Raw genomic sequence first — 25,608 nt, forward strand, 5'->3', positions numbered from 1 at the left:
GGGTTTTTTTCTCATTCCAATCAGTGCACCACAAGTGACAACTGGTCAAAGGCCGTGGTATGTGCTTTCCTGTCTTTGGGGAAAATGTAGCGGGTTTTCTCTGATGACTACGAGTCAGAATCATCAAATGTGTGACATCCAATAGCAAATGTGCTCTAGTGGTGTCGTAAAACAAACTGTAACCTTTGTTTGACACACAATAGCAGATGTGTATATTTGACACACAATAGCAGATGTGTATATTTGACACACAATAGCAGATGTGTATATTTGCGCTGGGGTGTCGTTAAGCATTCATTCATTAAATTAATTTATATTTATAGACAACAAACAAATTAATTAATATTCAAGATTGTATTTACTATAATTAGATTTTATGCACAACAAATAAATAAAATGATAAACATTCTGTTGTTTATACTAGTCAAAGACAAAACAGACATTTAAAATTTTTCAACACTCACATTATAAAACATGCACAAGTGAAACGCCCTAAATAAAATTTAATATACACTAATAGAATGTCAGTAGCATATACATGCTTCATACAAATATAATTATAATTACATGGTAATACAAATTGTAATTTATAAACATGTAATATTTTATTTCAGTTAAACCTTAGGAAAACATATCTAGTTAACAGTATAATATTAGCCTATCAAAACAAAATAACTATAAGTATAGAATAGAAAAAAATCGTAACCCCACCCCCAACAAAAACCAACCCAGTTTAGCCTTTATTACATTTTACTACATTCCAAATTGAGATTTTTTTTCTTCCAAACAAACCTTGTCAACATTTAGCCTTATTTTTATTTAGGAAATGTGTCGTTTTCTTTTGGTCATAAAGGTAAAAGCGTTGAAAATAAAAAGCAATCATGTGGAAATATTTGATGACATCAATTATTAATGTTATTGGGGATAAACTCGAAGTTTACTAGTAAATTGTAACATTAAGTGTCACAGATGCAGTTGGGAGTTTTAAAACAAACTGGAGGGCAGGGCCGGTTTATCCTAGTAGTACACGTAGTACGTGCTACGGGCTCCGCGCTTCAGGGGACCCCGCGGTGATGTGTACATTTATTTTCCCCAGGTCATTTTCCACCTCTTCCCGAGGGGGTTACGAAATATATATTCTGGAAAGAGGGCCCTGCTGTCATTTGTGTTACAGGCCCCGCGGATCCTTAAACCGGCTCTGCTGGAGGAGGGGGGGGGGGGGGGGGGGGTACTATATAAACAAACAAACAAACCAAAATTTCGCCAACATACCACAACAGTCATTTAAAAACAGCAAAAACATGATAATAAATATTATGTACACCCATTAATATATATACATGATATATGGTGATGAAATATGAATTTACAATTGTATTTGACATGAAAACAAATCGGTGGAAGGAGTTAAACACAAAAGTATGTGAGAAATCATCTTCGCAATTTCAAGGCACTCATTCCGTACTGTTAGTCGTAGATGGAGTATTTGTACGGAATCGGTACATTGGCTTTCGAAAACGCTCAGAAACACGCCCGTGGAAGGTGAGAGAGAGAGAGAGAGAGAGAGAGAGAGAGAGAGAGAGAGAGAGAGAGAGAGAGAGAGAGAGAGAGAGAGAGAGAGAGAGAGAGAGAGAGAGAGAGAGAGAGAGAGAGAGAGAGAGAGAGAGAGAGAGAGAGAGAGAGAGAGAGAGAGAGAGAGAGAGAGAGAGAGAGAGGAAGAGAGAGAGAGAAAATGTTTTGTTTAACGACACCACTAGAGCACATTGATTTATTAAACATCGGCTATTGGATGTCAAACATATGGTAATTTTGACATATAGTCTTAGAGAGGAAACCCACTACATTTTTCCATCAGTAGCAAGGGTCTTCTATATGCATCATCCCACAGACAGAATAGCACATACCACGGCGTCTGATATACCAGTCGTGGTACACTGGCTGGAACGAGAAATCGGCCAATGGGCCCACCAACTTGGATTGATCCTAGACCGACCGCGCATCAAGTGAGCGCTTTACCACTGGCCTACGTCTCGCCCCTCTTTAGGAACAGATTAATTGCATACATTGTACTTCTACTTATTTTTCTGGCAATATCTTGTTCGATTATTTAGTGGGGCAAGTAGGGGCGATGACTCTGCCTTTATATTTGTTCACTGCATTGATGATGATTATGATGATGACGACGACGACGTCGATGACGATGATTATGAGGATGGTTTTAGAAAATAAAATAAAATATAATAATACCTACAGACCCATAAAGATTTTTTTTAAAGAAAAAAGTTATTGTGGTGGTGTTTTTGTTTTCACACTAAAAATTCATTTACATTTTGGACAGACAGCCCTTGTAGATCAGTTACATGCCAAACACAGCGTGCTTGAACCTCAGTAAGCACGCAAATGAATCATCGTCTTCATTATCGTCATCATCATCACTATCATCATCATTATCACCATCGTCGTCATTATCATCGCCATCAGTCATTATCATCACCCATCATCATCATCGTCGTCATCATCAGGATTCACCATAATCATCATCGTCACCATCATCATTGTCATCATCATCACCATATCACACTATATACGTAAACTGGTTAACCTAGTACTGGGCCCGTGCTTATAAACATTTTAGAGTCCAGACTCAATCTCTAATGACGTCACAGGCATACAATTGGTATGGTGTTGTCATGACATTAGTGTCTCAGACTCTATTAGAGTCTCGAGTCTAGACTCTAAAAGTTTTATAAGCACCAGGCCTGGTCTGACAAAATCCTACATGGCATTTTAAGTTTACATAAAGGGAGGAAACACGTCACACTATTCTAACACGGATAAATGTTTTATAATAATACAACATAAGAAAATATATAAGTGAGTAATTCAATAGCACTAAAATCATACTTCATTTGATGAAAGACTTGGTATTTCGAGTTCACTCCATGGTTAACCAGGCGTGGAATGACCACCGATATTAATTCTTATCTCATAACTAATTTTAAAATCTAAACGACAAAACCGTAACCCCTGTTCCAGCGTCCTCTAGAACCAGGCCCCGTTTCACAAAACATCGTATGCCTAGTTTTGCACGTAAACGTAACTCTACGACTAAACCACAATTCTAATTACTATTATAGGCGTGGAATAACAACCAATATTAATTCTTATCTCATAACTGATTTTAAAATCTGAACGACAAAACCGTTTTCCCAGCTCGAGTGTCCTTCCGACGCCATATAACCGTAAATAAAATGTGTTGCGCGAGTCGTTGAATATAACATTTCCTTCATCCTAGAACTGGGACCAGTTTCACAACACATCCGACCGTGAGCCTAGTTTTGCACGTAAACGTAAATCTACGACTAAATCACAATTCTAATTATTATTATTATAGTTCAGCAAATATAGTTTGAAGAACACATATTTCCTCAAATTACTCCAGCTTCCGCGATAATGTAAATTTTCTGCGTAAAATAGACGCCAAACACATGTAAACGCACGACCGGTATAACTATTAGTAGCAGACGTAAATTTACGATGTTTAAGTGAAATGGGCCCCAGGTCTGTTTATACCTTAGACCAGCGCTAGAGGACACTCGAGCTACCGTTATACATGATCAAAACCGCATCTCTGCACAATACAGAGTTAAATGGGTATTTAACAAAACAGTGGTTGATTCCACGAATCTATCTTGTGTCTCGTCTATAGGACAGCCACTCCCGAGGAAATCCTTTAATGTGCCCCGTTCCTCGAAGCAATCTTAGCGTCAAGATCACCTTAAGTCTATTTTTACCTTATGCACTTAAAGTGGTCTTAACTCTAAGATCGCTTTGTGGAACGGGGTCCAGGACAATACATCCTCCATGTACCGCTCAATGAGGACTGCCACTCACAGACCAGTTTACTATTTTACTAAAACTAGCACATGGCACTGTCATTATTTTATTGCTAATACTATTAACAAAAACTGACGCCCAAGTGTCACTTGTTTTTTTAATTCATTCGTAAATTCACAAACACTGTAGAAGGAGTCGGTCATTTCTTTTATTATTATCACCAGTAAAGCTGTATCCTAATCCACCCGCGAGCGATTCGAGCGATTATTTTAGAAATCACCGATTTCAACTGCCGCATTCTAACCGCACGCGTGCGACGCGACAGATACATATGTCGCCTCGCACGCGTCCGAATAGGATACTGCAATTGAAATCAATGATTTCTAAAATAATCGCTCGCGGCCGGTTAAGTGAGCGATTATTTTAGAAATCATTATTTCAAACCGCCGCATCCTAACCGCACGCGTGCTGCGCGACAGATAAATACGTCGCGTCGCACGCGTGCGGTTAGGATGTGGCAATTGAAATCAATGATTTCTGAAATAATTGCTCAGATCGCTCGCGTCCGGTTAGGATACAGCTTTAGGATACAGCTTAAAAATACTAGCGATGTTGATCTTTAATCATCGGATACATTCGTAAGTTCTTGGTAACCCTCGAATAATTTCACAAATTTACCTCTGGTGGCATTCGGACCACGTCGCATTTTTCATTTAAAGGTCGACTACACTTGGGATGAAAAAATAAATAAACGTTGGTCAGTGTAATTATCTCATTAATCAATGCCCCAAAATCTAATTCAAATTTAATTATTAAAAACCCCCACCTTAATTTGGTTTTATTCGGTTTAGCTAAGTTACTGAAATTTGAATTTTATTAATAAATGCCCTAAAATCTAATTCAAATTTAATTATTTAAAAAAAAAATTAATTGGTTATATTCAGTTTAGCTAAGTAATTGAAGTTTGAATTTCGCTACCGATTTCCTTACACATTCGTTAAATGACTAATCAGTTTTTGGGGTCTAGCTTGAAACCTGAAGTAATACCCCCACCCCTAACCTCTCCGCCCTCATACAATTCACTTTCTTACACATTATGTTGGTGAGAACATCTTTCGTTATTTTTTATAACACATATACGTGTGATAACAATTTAAAGTCATATGACTGGCTGCTCCTAGGTGATGACCTGGTCGCCAATGCCAAACCATCCAATGAAAAAAAAATGCACAGTCGAAATCGATCACTCTTTGACGTAATTTAACCTGAAATTGATTTGTCTGTGACGCATGAGATAACTACAAGCGCTAGAGCCGTAAATAGACTTTAGCTGGAAAAGACGTTTAAATTTATTTTAAAACTGTTTTCTGAAGATATGTATGAAATAGAATTCTACATTCGAGTCTGTTAGATACCATTTATCTTACAACTCGTTGTTTAAAAACGTATCTAGCTCGCTTTCGCTCGTTAAATACGTTTTAAAAAAAACTCGTAAGATAAGTGGTATCTAACGACCACTCGTGTAGTATAAGATCAGTCTTAAGTATTAAAAAAAAAAATAATAAAAAAAAAAAAAATAAAAAAAATAAAAAAAATAATAATAAATGTTTTGGAAATTTTAGAACATTAGTTTAAGATGCATTTATGAAAGAGTTAAACATAATTAAATGGAAATAACACAAACAGTTACAGACATTATTATAACTATGTACACCGTCAAAGTGAAATTTCAACAACAAAACAAGTTAAATACACGTGTGTGTGTGTGTGTGTGTGTGTGTGTGTGAGAGAGAGAGAGAGTTTATGTGTATACGTGAGTGCGTGCATATATTGTTTCTGAATTGTATATACGTATGCACACATGCATGTGTGTTTGTGTGTGTGTGTGTGTGTGTGTGTATGTGTGTGTGTGTGTCTCTCTCTCTCTGTGTATGTGTGCGTTTGTCTCTCTGCGTGTGTGTGTGTCTCCATGTGGGTCTGTGTGTGCACACATAAACACAAACAAAAATAAACCAAACCATAACATTGCAGATCAACAAGCCCATTACATTTCACTATCTCGACACGTGGAAAATAATTCTATTTACAAATTATTAACAGCAGGTCATGATACAAGTAAAAACTAAACTTGTATACCGCTGTCGGGACAAACTGTTTTGAAGCACGTCCATTTGATAATGACTGACCAATGAACACACGCGATATTCACATATTTAACCACTGTGCATACAACTATTATTACCAATAAGGTCATTATAAAATAGATCCTAGATTTTAATCCCCGCCTACTCCGGAAATAAATGCCCACGCCCCTTTTTTTATGTGCCCTCCCCCAATCTTTTTTACCCGATGTGTACATAAACAGGGGATGTGAATACACAGCAAATAATATATGGAACATATTTTACACCAATGTCCTGAAATTTAAAATTTAAAAAAAAAAAAAAAAAATGTGAATACACAGCAAATAATAAAAGAAACATATTTTGACCTAAAAATTTAAATAAAAAATTAAATTTAACAAATCCACCCATCCCCAACCCCGCTCCGATTTAAAAAAAAGATTAAAAAAAAGAAAATGAAAAAAAGATTTACAAAAAGAAGATAAAATACAAATCTAGTATTTTAATTTATAATGGCCTAATAAAATATAAATATGTTTTGGGGTAGGTTAGTGTTGGAGCTCCACTTAACCTAGGGTACGTTTTCTACCGTCCTTGGTACAATATAATATGACACTACGTTATGTGAATCTACATGTACATGTGTACATATAAATGGGAGAAAAAAAACTATACGCCCTAATATGCAATAAAATAATGAATGAACTGCATTAATACTAAGTATACACTGGCGTCGGAAGGTAACGGAAAACGGAAGGCAGCAGGAGGGCACTGGAAGTGGTACAGTTACATATAAATTCGCCTTTCAACAAAATGGGGGGTGTGTGTGTTATATACGGGCGCGTGCAAGACATTGTGCTGGGGAGTCTAGACTGGCGAGCTAACTTTTTATAACGGGGGGGGGGGGGGGGGGTCGGGTTATGCTTCCCCAAAATACATTTTAAAAAACAATTTCGAGCAGGGGGAGGTTCGACCCATCCCCCTTCCTATGCACACGCATTCGATATGTATATCAATTCGTTTTTTTATCTAGGAGGAAGAGGGGCTTATACAATATAGTTTTCAGAAACGGTGAGGGTGACAGAAGTGACCCCTGCTTCACCCCCACTCCTCTTCCGACGCCTGTGCACTACGATTATTGGAAACAACAGCATCGTTACAGTAAATTGTTAAAACACAATTAAAAAATCGTGGATAGTATTATATAGTAAGTTATTGTATAATTATTGTTTCTTGAATACACAGCAAATAATACATATTTTTATAAACAAAATACCCTGAAACACTAAATCGTCTCAATTCTTCTCAGTGATATATGCTCATTTTCACATTAAACAAATATGTACATATTTACATAGTATATACAAATGATTTCTATTTTTTTTAAATTTCATTTTAGAGTGTTGTTGTTGGGGTCTTTTTTCTTTCTTTTTGTTACAGAAAAATAGGTTTTAACAATCATACACATGATATATATATATATATATATATATATATATATATATATATATCTCTCTCTCTCTCTCTCTCTCTCTCTCTCTCTCTCTCTCTCTCTCTCTCTCTCTCTCTCTCTCTCTCTCTCTCTCTCTCTCTCTCTCTCTCTCTGTCTCTCTTTCTCAAGATTTTCAATGTACCTAATGGGAAAAGCAATGTGCGCAAAGATATGGCATTCAATCCAATGCAATGACCTCAGTTATTAAGAAGTGAAAAATATTAGCACTACTATTATTTACTGTTAAATAACATATTACTTAATATTTCAGTATTCAGTTATCAATGTGTTTCTGGTGTTTATAAAGGTTAAAAATGTATTTTAGGAAAAAGTATAACTTCCAGAAATAGATTTAGATTTAGTTACTTTAAAATCCTTGTTTTATGTACGGAAGAAAGAAAGGAAATTTTTATTTAACGATGCACTCAACACATTTTATTTACGGTTATATGGATTTTAAGTCTTAGATGCTTGCTAACATTTGTCCCTTTTGTAATCACTATATAGGGAGAGAACTTACAATAGATCTGGAAAAAGAAGTGTTACTATTGTTTTGGTCAAGAAATTGTGTGCATGCTTCCTTCCATTAGTTAATATTTTCTATTACTTAAAACTAAAGGATGGAAACTGACAAACAATAATAATTTTAAAAATTCTTCGAGTCAAGAAATTGCGTGAATGCTTTCTTCCATTAGCCCATTTTTTCTATAACTTAAAACAAAAGAAAGTAAACTAATAATTCTGACAAGAATTAAGTTACGTTTTTCACTTTCAGTAAAAAAAAATCGGGCGCATGCTTTCTACCATTAGCCCTCAAACCTGACAAAGAATTATGTTATGTTTTGTTTTTGTTGTTTTCAGTCCAGAAATCGTGTGCATGCTTTCTTCCATTTATCTCTGTTTTCTACCACTTAAAACAAAAGCAAGTAAACTAAAGATTCTGACAGAGAATTAAATTATGTTTTTTGTTTCTGTCAAGAAATTGGGTGCATGCTTTTTACCACTAGCCACTCTTTTCTACCACCTAAAACAAAAGGAAGTAAACTAACCATTCTGGCAAAAATAAAGTTGCGTTTTTTTGGCTTCAGTCAAGAAATCGTGTGCATGCTTTCTTCCATTAGCCACTGTTTTCTCTATCATTTAAAACTAAAGAAAGCAAATTAAGGATCTGACAAACAATTAAGTTATTTTTTTTATTTTTTTTTCGTTTGTCCAGAAATCGTGTGCATGCTTTCTTCCATTTATCTTTCTTTTCTACCACTTAAAACAAAAGGAAAGTAACCATTATGGCACGAATTAAGTTACGTTTTTAATTTCAGTCAAGAAATCGTGTGCATGCTTTCTTCCATTTGTGTCTCTTTTTTTATCATCTAAAACCAAAGGAAGTATAAACTAAGGATCTTACAAAGAATTAAGTTATGTTTTTCTTTCAGCCCAGAAATCGTGTGCATGCTTTCTTCCATTTGTCTCTCTTTTTCATCATTTAAAACCAAAGGAAGTATAAACTAAAGATCTTACAAAGAATTAAGTTATGTTTTTGTTTCAGTCCAGAAATCGTGTGCATGCTTTCTTCCATTTGCACTGAGTGCACCACATGTCCCGTTTCTCCATGCCGTAGACCTTGCGACACTTGCGCACCTCACTACGCGGCTTCCGGTGGATTATGTTTCCCTTGGGTGACGCGGCGAGCACGTGAGTCTTTGGGGATTGAGCCTGGTGTTGGTGCAGCCTCTCCTGGGCCGTTGGGCGGTTCATTCGGATTGGTTGAGAAATCTGGTAATGAAAAAGACGACACTTGTGATTGGCTGAATTTAGATTTAGGATTGGCTGATGGATGCAAGAATGACTGTTTAGTCGACCGTTCCAGCAAGGAGCTACATTTCGATCAACTAACTTAGTCTAAGTCAAATGAACCAATTAGCTTCATTTTCAATTTTAATGAACAATTCTAAATTATGCGTCAGAATTACCTACAAGAAAGTAAGCAACATTTTCTATTTGGCTTTAATCCTACGTGGCATTTGCAAATTCAATAGCACCTAAAACAACCAACCAACTACCGTCCCTGGTCGGGCTGCTTGTGCTCCCTTGCACCATCCCACAGACTGGGTAGTACATACCACAGGCTTTGTTACACCAGTTGTGGAGCACTGGCTGGAACGAGAAATAGCCCAATGGGGCCACCGACTGGGATTGATTCTAGACCGACAGCGCATCAAGTGAATGCTTTACCACTGGGCTATGTCCCACCCCATCTTGCCCTTTAAATGCCCAAGAATGCAGCAAAAACATAACATTTTAAACATGGCTGTTGGTGGTGTGTGGGTGGGTTGTTATCATACATTCTCCACGTGTGATGGGAGTGCAAATAGGCCTTACCTATAATTTAGAACTTCCTATGGGCCTGCTACAGTGTTGAAGGGACATACTCTAGTTTTTAAACACTAAGGTGTATTTTTGACCATTATAGCCGTTTTTGATAACTGGAATCATACTTTAGATAGATTTTATGGTTTAGATTAGCTATTTCTGTACATTTGAAGTGTTTTTGGTCATCCTGGTGGTTTTAATATCACAAAATGCATTTCTCATATTTGTAAAAACGCACATGTGTCTGAGAAGAAACAGTTATGGAGTCGAGTTTTAGTCTATTTTTAGAGGGTATTTCACCATTTCAAAGTCAAAGACTCATGTTTCACTCAATTGTAACTTTATCCAAATGTGTTTCAGATTTGTAGATTAACTAAACTTAGTGTTAATTTTCACGGGTTGAAACTAGGGTATGTCCCTTTAATTCAGAGAGTTACGTACCGAGTTGGCTGGTGACACAGAGTGGACCTGCCACGACAGAGATCGTTTAATTTGCCCTTCAGGAATCGCGATGGGAATCGGACTCGAAGTACTGCCTGGGTGTACAACCATGTTCTCTGTTGGCACAGACGACGCCATTGGTATACACTTGTTATCCTGGCGTGAAAGAAAAATTTAAACGCAAGATAATACTTAGTATTCGGCAATTAAAGAAGGTTCCTCCAGTATGAGTTATAATTCGACAAAAATTACTCAAATACAGTGAAACCTCTAAAAAAAAAGAGAAGAAAGGAATGTTTTATTTAACGACGCACTAAACACATTTTATTTACGGTTATACGTCATCAGACATATGGTTAAGGACCACACAGATATTGAGAGAGGAAACCTGCTGTCGCCACTTCATAGACTACTCTTTTCGATTAGCACCATCCCACAGACAGAGTAGTACATACCACAGCCTTCGATATACCAGTCGTGGTGCACTGGCTGGAGCGAGAAATAGCCCAATGGGCCCACAGATGGGAATCGATCCCAGATCGACCGCACATCAAGCGAACGCTGTACCATCCAGTATGAGCTACAATTCGACAAACTAAGTCGAAATTACTCAAACACAGTAAAACCTCTCAAAACCGGACCGTCTGTAAACCGGAATTCTCTCAAAACCTAGGTCCCTTTTTAAATATATGTACAAAAGAGAACCTCTCTAAACTGGATACCTCTTAAAACCAGACTTTTTATTTGGTCCTGATGGTGTCTGGTTTAGAGGGGTTTCACTGTAGCTCCATTTCAATGCACTGTTCCCTGGTATGTGCCAAATCACCTCATGAAAACTGTGCAATCTCTTATATTTTGGACTCAATCCTACGGGACATTCAAAATTCAATAACACCGCAAGTGCCCCCTCCTGCTACCAACCCTGGACGGGCTGCTGGTGCTCTTTTGCACTTGCCAGCACTGGCGGTTGCTCCTCCAACCCACCCCAAATCCTTTCCTGTCCTGGACGGTCGACACCTGCGCCCATGACAGGCGTGCGCTACAACAGCTTGCTCTGAATGTGCACATTAAGCCCTATGACCTGACCTGACCTGAACTGAGCTGACCTGACCTGACCTGACCTGCAATTGCAACATTGTTAAAGGGACATTCCTGAGTTTGCTGCAATTTTAAAGATGTTATCGACTAACAGAGACTTTTTAACGATTGTAATTACATATCAAATATATTTTTCTGCATAAAATGTTAGTGGCTGTATATTAAACGTCTTTCTGATCGTTCTAAAATTTGTACTAGGTTAAATTTTATTTCCTAAAATATATTTTCTCGTATATATGAAATTATTTGAAGATAAAATCCGGATTGGGCTTCTTACAAATATTAAAACGACCAGAAACACATTGAATATACAGACACTGATATTCTAAACAAGAAAATATATTTAATATGTAAGTTTAATTGTATAAATATTGTATTAATTGGAAACATCTTACAATGCAGCAAACTCAGGAATGTCCCTTTAAGAGAAACATCTTACAATGCAGCAAACTCAGGAATGTCCCTTTAACTGTCCTGTCTGAAACAAAGGTTTTCTGCAGAGATGAAATTGTTATAATATAAATTTATATATACACAGGGCTCCAACTTATGAATTTGTTATTTACGGCCTTTTGAAATGCTTTTTGCCACATGCAATTTTGAGCCTACCTTCAGCAATTTTAAACCAGTAACCGTAGCAACAAATATGAAAACCAAACAATATCCTGTAGCTAAAAACTGCTGTCTATGGTCATCAGTATCACAGTGACTGCAATTGCCGATTCATTTCAAGCCCTGAATATTAGTAGTAAATCTAATTTATTTCGGATATAATTTTTATGGGCATGTATAATTGTTATAATTCACAAGAAATAATTAACATATATTTTCGGTCATCATAAAACTTTGCGATTGCATGTATAACACTTGCTGTATATAATTTCTAATAAACACGTTTTTGACATAATCTTGATTTATTTTCGATGTAAATTTTTTATGTGCAAATAATTCAAGCTGTAATTTTAATAAATTATTTTCAAAAAACATTTTCGGTTATAAAACTTTGCGATTGTATGTATAACACCTGTTGTATATAATTTCTGACAAACACCTTTTGACATAATCTTGATTTATTTTCGATGTAATTTTTTATATGCATGTAATTCTTAATGGTTTTTTTACAAATATTTACGGTCATCATAAAACTTTGAGATTGCATCTTTAACACCTGCTGTATATAATATGTGATAAACACCTGTTTGACATAAGCCAATAAAGGTCACCACGGACAACCGGGTGACTGCTAATTTTCAACCCTGTAATTTTTTATGTACAAGTAATTCAAGCTATAACCTTAATAAATCACAAGAAATAATGAATATATATTTTCAGTTATTATAAAACTTTGATATTGCGTCTTTAAGATCTGTTGTGTATATTTCGTGACAAATACCTTTTTGAGATAGTCGTGATCGAATGACTTCAATGTTGGTGTGATGTCGAGGCGGACGACCGGAGGCGACGATGTGTGCATTTCGGCGAACTGCTTTGTCATGGTGTCGACGCTGCCCACGACGACGTCATCGATGTAAAACTCCTCCTCGTCCGACAACTCCGAGTCACTGTCACGTCTGAAACGATGACGTATTAAATTACAATGTGATACGACTGTTTATTATATGAAAAAGTACACCTGAGATGGGTGGTGGAAATTTCAACCTGGAACGAATTTCGACCTGGAAGGAGGCTTGAAAATTTCAACATTGCGACTCCGCAAGCCTCGTTCCAGGTCGAAATTTTCACCACTGAGGGTATCCTTTTTTCCACAACTATTGTCAAAAAATAAAAAGACCATATCATGGTCTTTTGTCGAATATGATTTTTATTTTAACTCATGATGAGTAAAAAAATTATTTTCACTCATTGCTTTGAATATGTTTTTTCACACATCACAATAGTGAAAATATGTTTTTCACATATCACGAGTTGACATAAAAATCGTTTTTAAAAAACCTCCATGATGCCTCTATACACTTCATGATTTGAGATAAAAATCATGCTATATTTTATTTTTTAGTTTATTATAACTTTCATAATTTTACCTTCATTGTACATTTTTTTTATTAAAAAAACATTAATTGTATTTCTTATATCTAAAGCCCCATCATTACTTCATTATGCAAATTATTATTTCAAAACTGTTTTTAATACACAACAAAATCGTCACGCGACTGTCATAGACTCAGTCTTATTGAACGTTTGATAAATTGGAATATCGTTACAGATAACTAATTAAGGGAAGTAAATGTTGCGATCTTACTGTAGATGAGTTTTCCTGACGTGTCGCGCTACATCTGTGTATGAGCGATCGGTATGGCCGCATTTTCTCCACGTGCATTGATACACCGTCCTCTTGAGTTCCTGAAAGAACGACCATGACAACTTTTAGAATAAAAAAAAGGCCTCGGTGGTGTCGTGGTTAGGCCATCGGACACAGGGCTGATAGGTACAAGGTTCGGAGCCCGGTACCGGCTCCCACTCAAGTCGAGTTTTAACGATTCAGTAAATAGGTGTAAGACGACAAACATACTATATATAAATATATATTCATACATAAATACATACTAGCCAGTGCCAGGTCTGCCCACTGTTTCGTGCACTCAAGCGGGATCGACCGCGTAGATTGTAGGCCCCATGCATGTGGTTGAGTTAAAGAGCATCCTTTTAATGGATGCCCCAATAGCTCAGAGCGCATCGTGGTTAGTCTGGAATTTGCAGGCGATTCGGTGCCTAAGGTTCGAGTCCAAGCAACGGCATGGGACAATTTATAAGGCCAGAAAGGATTTAATTATCCCCTTAACCAGTGCGTTAACATCTATGTATGTAACAGTCAACCTCGACATACATACAATATATAAATATTCATACATCAATATATAGATATTCATACATCAATACATACATACATATCTGATTTATGTATATGTACTCATATTGTCAAGATATGATGACTGGATAAATTTCAATATTTCGGTCACTGACCAAAAATATAACTTTTTGGAACGGAACTTCTTTTACACTAATTATGATCAGCAAAGGAATGTCATATTATTCAAAGTTACTTATTCATTTTTTTTATTTAAAACAAAAGTTTTGAAGACAATTTTTCATTTACAAATAAGAAATAAATTGTTGTTATTTAAGAACTATTTAGTTTCGGAGTATAAATACATGTACTGTAGACGACAAAGCATTCAACGGCCTCAGACCACAATTAATTTCGCTATATGTTTCTATTATAGCCTTAGTGGCTATAACATTTTTTATTAATATCAGCAGGCCCGTAGATTTTTGTATGTACCTTTGCCTGCCCGGGGGACACATACCCTGAAAAGGACAACCCCTGTTGTCCAGCTCTTTCTCCCAGCATATTGGTTTAAACAAACATACCCTCTAAACCAGGCCGGAGTACACCCATTTTACACAAAAAACACTACTTTTGCATGGGCCAGAATTACCACAAACAAGTCTTCAATGTCAACAAGTCACACATGTCATGTTTACAAACTACATGCTCCCCCCTGTCACTTCAGTCAAATAGCTGCCACTTCATAGCTTTCTGCCATGAAAATTTAATAATCACAGTCAAACAGCAGACTACTTGCGCGGACAAATTTCCGGATTTTACTATTCCGGAAAAAACGGTAAATCGTGAAACAAAACAGTTCATTTCATTAAGTTTTCATTTTATGTGGATTGCAGGATAAATAAAATAACTCGTTATTGTCTTAAAACATCGGCAGAGCCTCGTGGCATTCGCCATTCTATCCTTTGATAAAGCTGGATAAAGCCAATATCTTAAGATCTCGGCCTCGGCTGGTAGGTACTAGGTTCGCAGTCCGGTACCGGTTCCCATCCAGGGCGAGTTTTAACGACTCAGTGGGTAGGTGTAACACCAATACACTCTTCTCTCTCACTAACAAATAATAACTAACCCACTGTCCTGAACAGATAGCTGAGGTGTGTGACAAGGACAGCGTACTTTAACCGTACTTGGATATAAGCAAAACAAGTTTGTTTGTTTTGTCTAACGACACCACTGGAGCACATTGATCAATTAATAATCGGCTATTGGATGTCAAACATTTAGTAATTCTGACTAGTAGTCATCAGAAGAAACCCGTACATGTTTTCTAATGCAGCAAGGGATCTTTTATATGCACTTTCCCACAGACAGGAAACCACATACAACGGTTTTTGTCCCGTTGTGATGCACTGGTTGTAACGAAAAAAAAAAAAAAAAAAAATCAGCTGAATTGATCCTGCTGCGCAAACACCTCAAGCGAACACTCAACCGACTCAGCTAAATCCCGCCCCTGGATATAAGCACAAAAATACGTTGAAATGAATGAATGAAAGACAGTATTACTGTTAAACAGGTTATTCTCTATATACTAAACGACTGACATATCAAAAGCCGTGGTATGTACTACCCTGTCTGTGGGATGGTGCATATAAAAGATCCCTTGCTGCCAATCGAAAAGAGTAGCCCATGAAGTGGCGACAGCGGGTTTCCTCCCTCAATATCTAGTTGGTCCTTAACCATATGTCTGACGCGATATAACCGAAAATAAAAAGTGTTGAGTGCGTCGTTAAATAAACCATTTCATGTCACAATAACGTTTATTTTGTTCATCGACACCACTAGAGCACATTAATTTATTAATCATCGGCTATTGGGTGTCAAACATACTGAGTGCAGTACTTGTCTAAATACAGGTCGGGCAGGAGTTAGCCCAGTCGGTTGAGTGCTCGCTTGAGGTGCTTGCGTCGCAGAATCGAATCACCTCGGCGGACCCATTCTCTGATTGGGTTATTTCCCATCTCAACCAGTGCCCCACAACTGGTACATCAAAGGCCGTGGTGTGTGCTGTCCTGCCTGTGGGGAAGTGCATATAAAACATCTATTCCTGTTAATTTGGAAAATGTAGCGGGATTCCTCTAAGACTATATGTCACAATTATGTTTGACATCTGATAGCCGATAATTAATAAATTAGTATTCAGACGCGGATGTAGGGGGGAGGGGCCCGCCCCCACCTAAATTTTGCGACAGTTATAATTTTATTATATACATGTATATTTTATTTACGATCCCCTCCAAACCTCCCCCAAAGTACCCTTGGCATTCCCCCTCATGTCATTGTCCCCCCCCCCCCACTCCCATATGGATTTTCTGGATCCGCCACTAAGTACGTTCTAGTGATGTTAAACCTATTTTCTATACACTCTAAAAACGTCAAAGCATCAAGAACCGCAATGGAAATAACCACACGTAGGTTTGTTAAGCGATTTTGAAATGAAATAATAAAAATAAATTATAATAAAAATAGGATTTTTCCACATTCTACCAAATCTCAAACCATAAGCGTACGAGACCGGGGTGGGGGAGGGGAACAGGGAAGTCCCACCTCCTATTCCTGGAAAAAATCCTCAAATTCGGGCAAAAACAAAAGAAAAATTCGGGAAAAATGAGTTGGCCATGAACACGTTTCACCATGTATTTTCATCATTCTACAAACAATATTAGTTGTAATACATGTTTAAAAATGCGTGGCGATTCGTTTGCAACTCAATTTAGCTAATACGAAATAACGTAGTAATCCAGATTCGGGCACTTTTGTTTAATTCGGACAAAAAAATCAGCCCCCCAACCCCCTACAAAAATGGAAGCCCGTACGCCTATGTCACAAACCATTCCACCCCCGTTAATCATTTCTGGAATAGCCTAATCAGTCATGTTAAGCAATAGGTCACTATTACTCTATGGGCTAACGTAAGATGTCTAAATTGTATAGCCATTATGCAGGGCCGTAGCTAGCAAGGGGGGGGGGGGGGCGGGATCCGGAAACCATTATAGAAACTTAAAGATAATTCTCTACTTAACCGTTTAAGGAGTTTTAGACTATTAACTACTCAGTTGCCCCCACCCCCAACAAAAAATCCTAGCAACGGCCGGTATGGATACTGTACGTTTCACATTTCAGCAACATGTTTGCATCAATCCAAATATACCACAACTATATATATATGATTATATGTACACGAAGGAAATAAAAACATATATACATGTATATATAAATACATATATAATGATAACAGACGCCCGCGGGTTATTTCTCGTATAGACGCCTATAAAACCAGTCAATGCCCGGCTGTAAACTTTTGACTTGCCAGTTCGGTAGGCCAGAGCCAAGGTCATTGCCTTTTTGGCCAAGCAGACGACTAGCCGTAGAATAAGCGTCTCATTGCAGCGCTAGTTATCAAGGACAATGACATACGTATTGTACTACCGGCCTCGGTGGCCTCGGTCGCCTCGTGGTTGAGCCATCCGACATAAGGCTGGTAGGTAGTTCATAGCCCGGCACCGGCTCCCACCCAGCGCGAGTTCTAACGACTCTGTGAGTAGGTGTAAGGCCACTGCACCCTCTTCTCTCTCACTAACCACGAACAACTAACCCACTGTCCTAACCAGACAGCCCAAATAGCTGAGGTGTTTGCCTAGGACAGCGTGCTTGAACCTTAATTGGATTATAAGACCGAAAATAAGTTGAAATGAAATGGAATGAACGAACGTATTGTACTGTACTCTTGTTTTCTGCTAGGAGAAAAAGTTAAAGTAAAGTTTGTTTTGTTTAACGACACCGCTAGAGTGTATTGATTTATTAATCAATGGCTATTGGATGTCAAACATTTGGTAATTTTTTTTACATGATGTAGTCTTAGAGATAAAACCCGCTATATTTGTGTGCATTGGTAGCAATGGATCTTTTTATATACACCATCCCACAGACAGGACAACACACACCACAGCCGTTGATATACCAGTCGTGGTGTACTGGCTGGAACGAAAAATGTATAGACCAATGGGCCCACCGACGGGGATCGACCCCAGACCGACCGCGCATCAAGCGAGCGCTTTACCACTGGGCTACGTCTCGCGTGTGTGCGTGCAGGGGGAGGGTTCGGGAGTAGACCACACACACACACCCAAGCAGATTTTTTCTTTTTTATTAAATATATTTTTCGAAAGAGAATGTCTCGACCCACCTCTCCCTATAATCTTGGCTCGCCAGTCTAGACACCTCCCCACCCCCCGTCCCTGCAAAAATCACTGAACGACACGCCTGCATAATGAATGTTTTATTGTGTGTGGTAAAGTATTGTCTTACACACCCGTTAGTGAGAACACCACCCTATTTACACACGTACGTGTGTCAACAATTTCAAGACATACGACTGGCTGCTCCTAGGTGATGACCAGGCAACCAGTGCCATGCATCCAATGAAAAATTACACGATGGAAATCGATTACATTGTGACGTATAGTTAACCTGACAATCAGATGTCTGTGACGCGTAAGGCAGCTACAAGTGCAAAGGGTTGTAAATAACTTTTAGTTAAAAAAGATGTTAAAATTTGCTTAAAACCTGTTTTTTTAGGATATGTAAGAAATAAAATAATACTTTCGTATCCGTTAAATGCCATGTATCTCACAACTCGTTGTTTCAAAAACGTATCAAACTCACTTTTGCTCGTTAGAAACATTTTAAAACAACTCGTTGTGAGATAAATGGTATCTAACGGCCACTCATGTATTATTCTCTATAGAGAGAAAACATCCTTCCCAATCTCTTCGCGTATGCTTAGCGTATTTCCTTGGATGCAAACAAAATAATTTACCGCCCCTCCATATATGGTTCACTGGGTGTGTGCATGCATCTGTGAAAAGCTAAAAGTCACTGACCCTATATCCAGAAGTACATACCTTTTTGGTTTCACAAACAAAAACAAAAACAAAAACAAAAACAAACTTTTGAGCTATACAAACATAAGGTTAAGAACAACCAGATACATATTAGATTTGCTTTGCTTTTCCGTTTCTTTCTTGGTGTTTATTTGGAGGAGTGTGTGGGTGTGGGTGTGTGTTGGGGGGGGGGGGGGGGGTGTCTTGTTTTGGGGTTTTCTTAATTGAAGCAAAAACCTGTACGAAATATAAAGTTAATGTAAGAATCAATAATAATAATAATAAAGTAGTCAAACATATGGTAATTTTTACAGTCATAGAGAGGAAACCCGCTACATTTTTCCATTAGTAGCAAGGGATCTTTTATATGCACCATCCCACAGTTGGTGGGTCTTTAACAGAGAGTTCCGTCAGCGGTAGTATTGTACATCTGTATTTTAAGAACTGACGTCACGCTCGTTGGGGAAAGAAAAACGCTGATGTCAATCTCCCTTTGTACATTAAACTCCGCCTCTATCAGTCACGTGATCAAAACAATCATGGTCGCAGCACATGCAGCGAGCCGTTGCAGTATTCGATGCACTGTAGACACGTCACACGTCACACGTCACAATATATCGGAAAAATCATTTTGATGATTAAATAAAATGAAAATAGACACAACAGCCGAATCACACGTCACTTTCATGCGGGCTACTTCAAAAGAAAGAAAAGAGCCCACGATATCGAGTTACCGAACGTGCTACTATCTGACACTTGGCAACAAAGCCAACACAAGTGGGTCAGAGCTAAAAATAGAGCCAACTGACAGTTGAATCAGCTGACTTCAATTAGGTCAGCGGCAAAACCGGCTAGATTGCGCGAGATCTTTGCAATGCAGCATAATTTATCCTAGTTTAGTTTCGCTCGTAAAACTATTTGGGAATACTTAATAGTTAACGTAGCGGGGTGAGGTGGAAGCTATTATAATTAAAAACAAAGTTTTATTTCTGATAAAAAATCTTTAATTTTTTTAATTTTAATTCTAATAGAAGTTGTACGACATAACCTACGTAAACAAAGAAGGCTGATCACAGTTCCGTAACTACACATTCATATTATACATGTAACTGTAAGGCAAGATACAAATGAGCACGACACACACAATTACAATGAAAACTGGGATCCAAAGTACACATAAAACGAAAATACAGTCACTAGTTCGTTTTATTCGTGAAAGTGTTTTTTTTTCTGTTACATGTTTTAGTAACTTAAAAAAAAAAACTCACAGTCATAGTTCGTTCAAATAAACCTCGGGGGAGAGAGAGAGAGAGAGAGAGAGAGAGAGAGAGAGAGAGAGAGAGAGAGAGAGAGAGAGAGAGAGTGTGTGTTCTTATTTAAATAATTAAAAAAAACTAATTAAAAATTTATAAATTCACAAAAATAGAAAACAACACATACTTTTCCTGAAATTCGTGTCACGATGTTACACGAGACAAGATTGGATTACATTTCTCAAAATATATACCATCAACATATAACCAAATAAACTACAAAAATACAACCAAATACTTATCCTTAGCAAGTGCATATCTAAGGGAATCACAATGCCGCCCCCCCCCCCCCCCGACACACACCCCTTTGGGATGACAGGTAATTTTCGACTTTAAATGTAGTTTGCGTATCTCGTGTAAAGACAGAATGAACGAACGAACGAACGAACGAACGAATAAAGACGGAGATGTTTTGTAATCGGTAATCCTAGATCCGCCCTTGCTTTAGGTGGGTGTGTCTTTTACCTACCTCTTGTTGTTCGTTGTAGAAATCTGTTGTCTCTTCCTCCAAATCCACGCCCTCGTCTGGCGAGAAGGGCAGGTCTCTACCGACGGCGGCAGGGGCGCTCTCACTGAGAGGAAAGGGGAGGGGCGGGGAGTATTCATTTCTCTCCGAATTGCCGCTCCCGAAACCGCTGCTGGTGGTACTACATGACAAGCCGAAACCCTCTGGACATGGATGGGCGACAGGCGGAGTGTGGAACTCTGTACCAAACACACAGCTACATATTGTATCTTAAAATAGGGTTATATGGTCACGAGACAATAAGAGAGAGAGAGAGAGAGAGAGAGAGAGAGAGAGAGAGAGAGAGAGAGAGAGAGAGAGAGAGAGAGGGGGAGGGAGGGGGAGGGGGAGAGAGAGAGAGAGAGAGAGAGAGAGAGAGAGAGAGAGAGAGAGAAAGACACATACAGACACACAGATATATAGACACACACACACACACACACACACAGTATATAGACACACACACACACACACACAAGAGAAGAGAAAGAGAGAGAGAGAGAGCGAGATTGACAGACAGACAGAGACACACACAGAAAGAGACAGAGGGAGACAGACAGAGCGACACACAGAGAGACAGCGAGAGAGAGAGAGAGAGAGAGAGAGAGAGAGAGAGAGAGAGAGAGAGAGAGAGAGAGAGAGTATATTTTAAAACACTGTTGCTTACCCTTTTCTTTGAAGGACGACGGGAAGGTTGGAGACGCAGGACTACAAGACAGGTTGGTGAGGGCGATGGCTGCCATCGTTTCAGAGTTCTTGCTCGCGACGTCCGTGTCATCACTCACCATGTCCGTTTCTTCACTCACCATCTCGGTGTCCTCAATGAGGTCCGCATCTACCGGGTCACGGGGTAGTCTGTGCCTCCTAGACACATTTCTAGTTTTAACATGAAATTCTTCGTGTGAGAGAAAAATAACAACAATAACTGACTTTATAAATTTACATCGTGATGTATATGTTCTTTAAAGGGGGGGGGGGGGAGAGAGAAGTTAAAAAATCTTCAAAGATATTGTGTTCAGTCGTCTAAGAAAGTATAATAATTCAGGTATGGATCCAGGGGTACCCTTTTGGCGCATTGCATCCCTATCCTCGAAACAACCTGCCATCGATCCTGAATACTTTGATCAGTCTGAATGCAGTAGATACAAATAATACAAAAAGCCTACCCGTAGGGAGAATATCTGAAACTGGAGGTATACTCTCTAGTAGGGGTGGGGGATGGTTGACAACCCCTCATGAACTTTTCTCTTCAAATTGACCCCATCCACCTTTCTAAAATTGAATTTCTTGCAGACGCGCCTTTACATATTCATTATTCACGAAAACGTGCAAACCCAATCCCGTCCCGCCTCACCCCCCTCACCCCTCCCCCAGTACGGCTCGGTATGCAATATAACAAGCGAAGTGTGGCATGCTGTCGTAAAAGCAGACTGGTGTGCATTTTTTTAACAAGACGTGTTGACAACTGTTGTCAGTCACACTTGTTTAGACATGATACGACATGATGACACGGTTCACTTGGTTCAAACCAAAACAGAAAGCGGAGACGTTTCTAGGTCTGAATGTAGGGTGGGGCTCAACACACACACACATACACAAACACACACAGAGAGAGAGAGAGAGAGAGAGAGAGAGAGAGAGAGAGAGAGAGAGAGAGAGAGAGAGAGAGACACACAGGGGAGACAAGGGAAGAGACAGGGAGAAAGAAAAGGGGAGCAAGATGGAGAGAGAGAGAGAGAGAGAGAGAGAGAGAGAGAGAGAGAGAGAGAGAGAGAGGGGAGACAAGGGAAGAGAGAAGGAGCAAGAAAAGGGGAGCAAGATGGAGAGAGAGAAAGAGAGAGAGACAGAGAGAGAGAGAGAGTTCTTTGGTATGGCAATCAATTGTGCCTTTGTATAATCTGAGGAGTTTAATTTCTCAGTTCTATGGGAACTGGGTCTAAATTGCATTAATGTCGAGGGTGTCTGCACCCCCACCCCCCACCCACCCCCCGCTCTCCTACTCTCGAGAAAAACTATTTTTTGTCCACTTATTTTAAAGAGCATTCACATCTAACACACAACGTCCATTAAAAAAGTTGCACGAAGACGCGCCCTGTTAAAATGCCTGGATCCGCGCCTATCGGGCTACCGCAAAGGTCGAGCCCTGCTGTCTGTATACAATACGGTGTATATGACATTGCTAATTTTAACTTTGATCTAGGAAGGTAAGACAAGAAACACGCTGCTGCCTCACAGGTTACTCTCGCCTATTAGCAGCAAAATTACTATTGTCAAGGCAGATGTTGCCAGTAACGTCGATAGGGTGGGGTAGACAGGGTCCGGATTTAAAGAGGGGCCCGGGGCCCATGAATTTAATAGTCTAAATATGCATGTCTTAATAATGTATGAACATAGGCGTCGTAATCATTGGCTGGGTGGTATTAACTCCCTACTCTGAAAATGTCGGACGGGAGGGGGCAGGGTTAGGGAAGCAGGCTATACCAGCCAGTTGAATGGTGAATGATATATGGATTTTCATACCATCCCCACCCCTCCTCTCGTCCTCGACTCATAGGCCCACGATAAAGCCGTAGTCTAAAGAGGGACTCCGTTGACTCGTTAGCCTACGTAAGTACTGTCACTCTTTTCACGGCTTCGGTAATGTAGTGGTTAGGTCATCGGACTTAAGGCTGGCAGGTACTGGGTTCGCCTCCCGGTACCGGCTCCCACCCAGAGCGAGTTTAACAACTCGGTGAGTGGGTATATGTTCAGCCACAGGCACTACACCGATTTCTCTCTTACCAGTGGCGGATCTTGAAAATCCATTGGGGGGGGGGGGGGGAATGACATGAGGCGGAATGCCAATGAACTTTGGGGGAGGTTTGGATGGATCGTAAAACAATGAAAATTAATATATAATAAAATTATAACTGTCGCAAAATTTAGGGGGGAGGGCCCCTGCTCCCCCTAGATCCGCCTCTGCTCACTAACCATTAACCCACTGTCCTTAGATACGCAATTAAGGTGATCTTAGCGCTAAGATTGTTTCGTAAAACAGGGCCCTGGACCGACTGTTCAGATAGCCGAGGTGTGAGCCCAGGGCAGCGTGCTTGAACCTTAATTGGATATAAGCATTAAAATGGGGAAAATATCCACCCGGTCCCCCCCCCCCCCCAACCCCAAACCCCATCCCCAACTCTAATTCTAACCCTAATCCTAACCCTACCCCTACCCCTAACCCTAAATAAAAATAATAAAGGGGGGACCGGGCGGATATTATACCTTAAAATGATTATAAATGAATGAAGTGAATAATTACGCTACAGATCTTAAAGGTCAGTGTTTGTTTTGAAAAGTTTTTAGTATGACGTCACTAATACACAGTCACTTCATAAATTAGAGTTCTAGATGCTCGTTTATAAACTTATAACTATAATATACATGATATGGGTGAAATAATATTATGTCATACTAATACGAAATAAATATGTATGTTGTTAAACTCACTGCGCGTTAAAAATAATTCGGCCATATCATAACTCACAGCCACTGCGCAATAATAACGAAGAAAGAATGTAAACAGTGGGAAGATATAATAATATACATTCAGTCTTTGTTTTGTGACCGTCACCGTATTTCATCATGATCATGTTAGCTTATATATTACCAGCTCGCAATAAATCTGCGTATATAAATAGACCACGCATACGGACCGTTTTAACTTGTGTGTGAATATAATGCTTACGGTGCTTTCGTGGGAACGTCGATGACGTGCGAAACGGTTCGTTTCTTCCCGGACGATTCCGTAAACGAAAGGTCGTTCAGTTTCGAGTAATCTGTCTCTTGGTCGACCAGCCTAGCCGATTTTCGGCTTTCCAAAAGTCTGACATCATCAACTTTTCGAATCATCTGATCCTCCTGTCCAGTCTGCAGTCTGACATTTATCAAAACGCTGTCGTCATCCTGAGTTATAATTATACCTGACACTTCCCGACCGTGTAAAGTAAGGTACACTTTTTGTCCGTGTTTCAGTTGGGTGGTGGGTCCGGACTGGAAGCCCGGTCCTATAATAAACTTGCCAGGAATGTCCTTCTGATATCCATCGTCAAATTTCACAATGAACATAGCACACGTGAACATACTTTCGTCCGAGCTTTGGGCTTCAATGACGCCCGGATAATACCGGCCATCTTGCCAAAGAGCACAAACTCGCGTTCCTACGATCGATCTTTTGGCCAGTCGTCTGTTAGAAAACATCGTCAAACTTGTACTCACACTTGTGAATCATCTAGCACATCAAGAAAATAAGTCCAATTAAGAGCTGATTCCTCCTAGTGATCGTTTTTCACGCTGCTAAGATGATGTAAACATATGCCGGTTTACTGCGCCGGTTTGTTTTGGCGTAACTGGAGGCGGGGCATCGAGCGAATATCAACAAAACCATATGATCTCCTTACGGCCCAGCTATTGGCTACGTGCACCACACCTCCAGTAGTTGATTGGTCAGCGGCTAAAAACTGTCAATCAAACGGCAATATCAGCTGCAAAGTTGCTGGGTTAAAGGTTATGTCTATATTGCGCACCGAGTTTTCTTTGTTTTTCCAACAGCTAAATTGGATAGTTTATCATTATTTATACTCGCAAATGATTGACATTTTAATATTTTATAGCTTCATAGCGAAAAATGTAACAGAAATTAAGTAG

General features: G+C 39.1%; 2 protein-coding genes across 4 annotated transcripts in view; both read right to left on the reverse strand.

Moving 5' to 3' along the window:
* The window catches only part of LOC121378038 (neurogenic protein big brain-like), a 45,567-nt gene extending 43,082 nt beyond the window's left edge, over positions 1–2,485 (reverse strand). The window contains exon 1 of the mRNA XM_041506135.1: positions 2,361–2,485. Coding sequence (XP_041362069.1) covers positions 2,361–2,485 — 125 coding nt within the window. The remainder of the gene's footprint in view (positions 1–2,360) is intronic.
* Positions 1,914–25,300, reverse strand: LOC121377046 (zinc finger protein 704-like). 3 transcript variants are annotated; one of them, XM_041504896.1, is made up of 7 exons: positions 24,650–25,300; positions 21,593–21,789; positions 20,890–21,125; positions 13,622–13,722; positions 12,755–12,932; positions 10,264–10,419; positions 1,914–9,225 (listed from the first exon to the last, which is right to left on the reverse strand). In XM_041504896.1, exons 1-7 carry the CDS (start codon positions 25,159–25,161, stop codon positions 8,995–8,997), a joined length of 1,611 nt encoding a protein of 536 aa, XP_041360830.1. In that variant the 5' UTR covers positions 25,162–25,300; the 3' UTR covers positions 1,914–8,994. The 3 variants fall into 3 exon arrangements, with proteins under 3 accessions (XP_041360830.1, XP_041360829.1, XP_041360831.1); XM_041504895.1 differs by having other exon boundaries at positions 21,593–21,801; XM_041504897.1 differs by lacking the exon at positions 10,264–10,419 and having other exon boundaries at positions 21,593–21,801.
* Between the last annotated feature and the right edge of the window lie 308 nt (positions 25,301–25,608).

Source organism: Gigantopelta aegis, chromosome 7, assembly GCF_016097555.1.
Source record: "Gigantopelta aegis isolate Gae_Host chromosome 7, Gae_host_genome, whole genome shotgun sequence".
Lineage (NCBI taxonomy): Eukaryota > Metazoa > Mollusca > Gastropoda > Neomphalida > Peltospiridae > Gigantopelta > Gigantopelta aegis.

Coding starts and splice junctions, on each gene's coding strand:
- LOC121377046 (XM_041504895.1), bottom strand. CDS start 25,161: ATGTTTTCTAACAGACGACTGGCCAAAAGATCGATCGTAGGAACGCGA. Junction 21,802..24,649: donor GACGTTCCCACGAAAGCACC/GTAAGCATTATA, acceptor TGTTAAAACTAG/AAATGTGTCTAGGAGGCACA. Junction 9,226..10,263: donor CTGTGTCACCAGCCAACTCG/GTACGTAACTCT, acceptor TTTCATTACCAG/ATTTCTCAACCAATCCGAAT.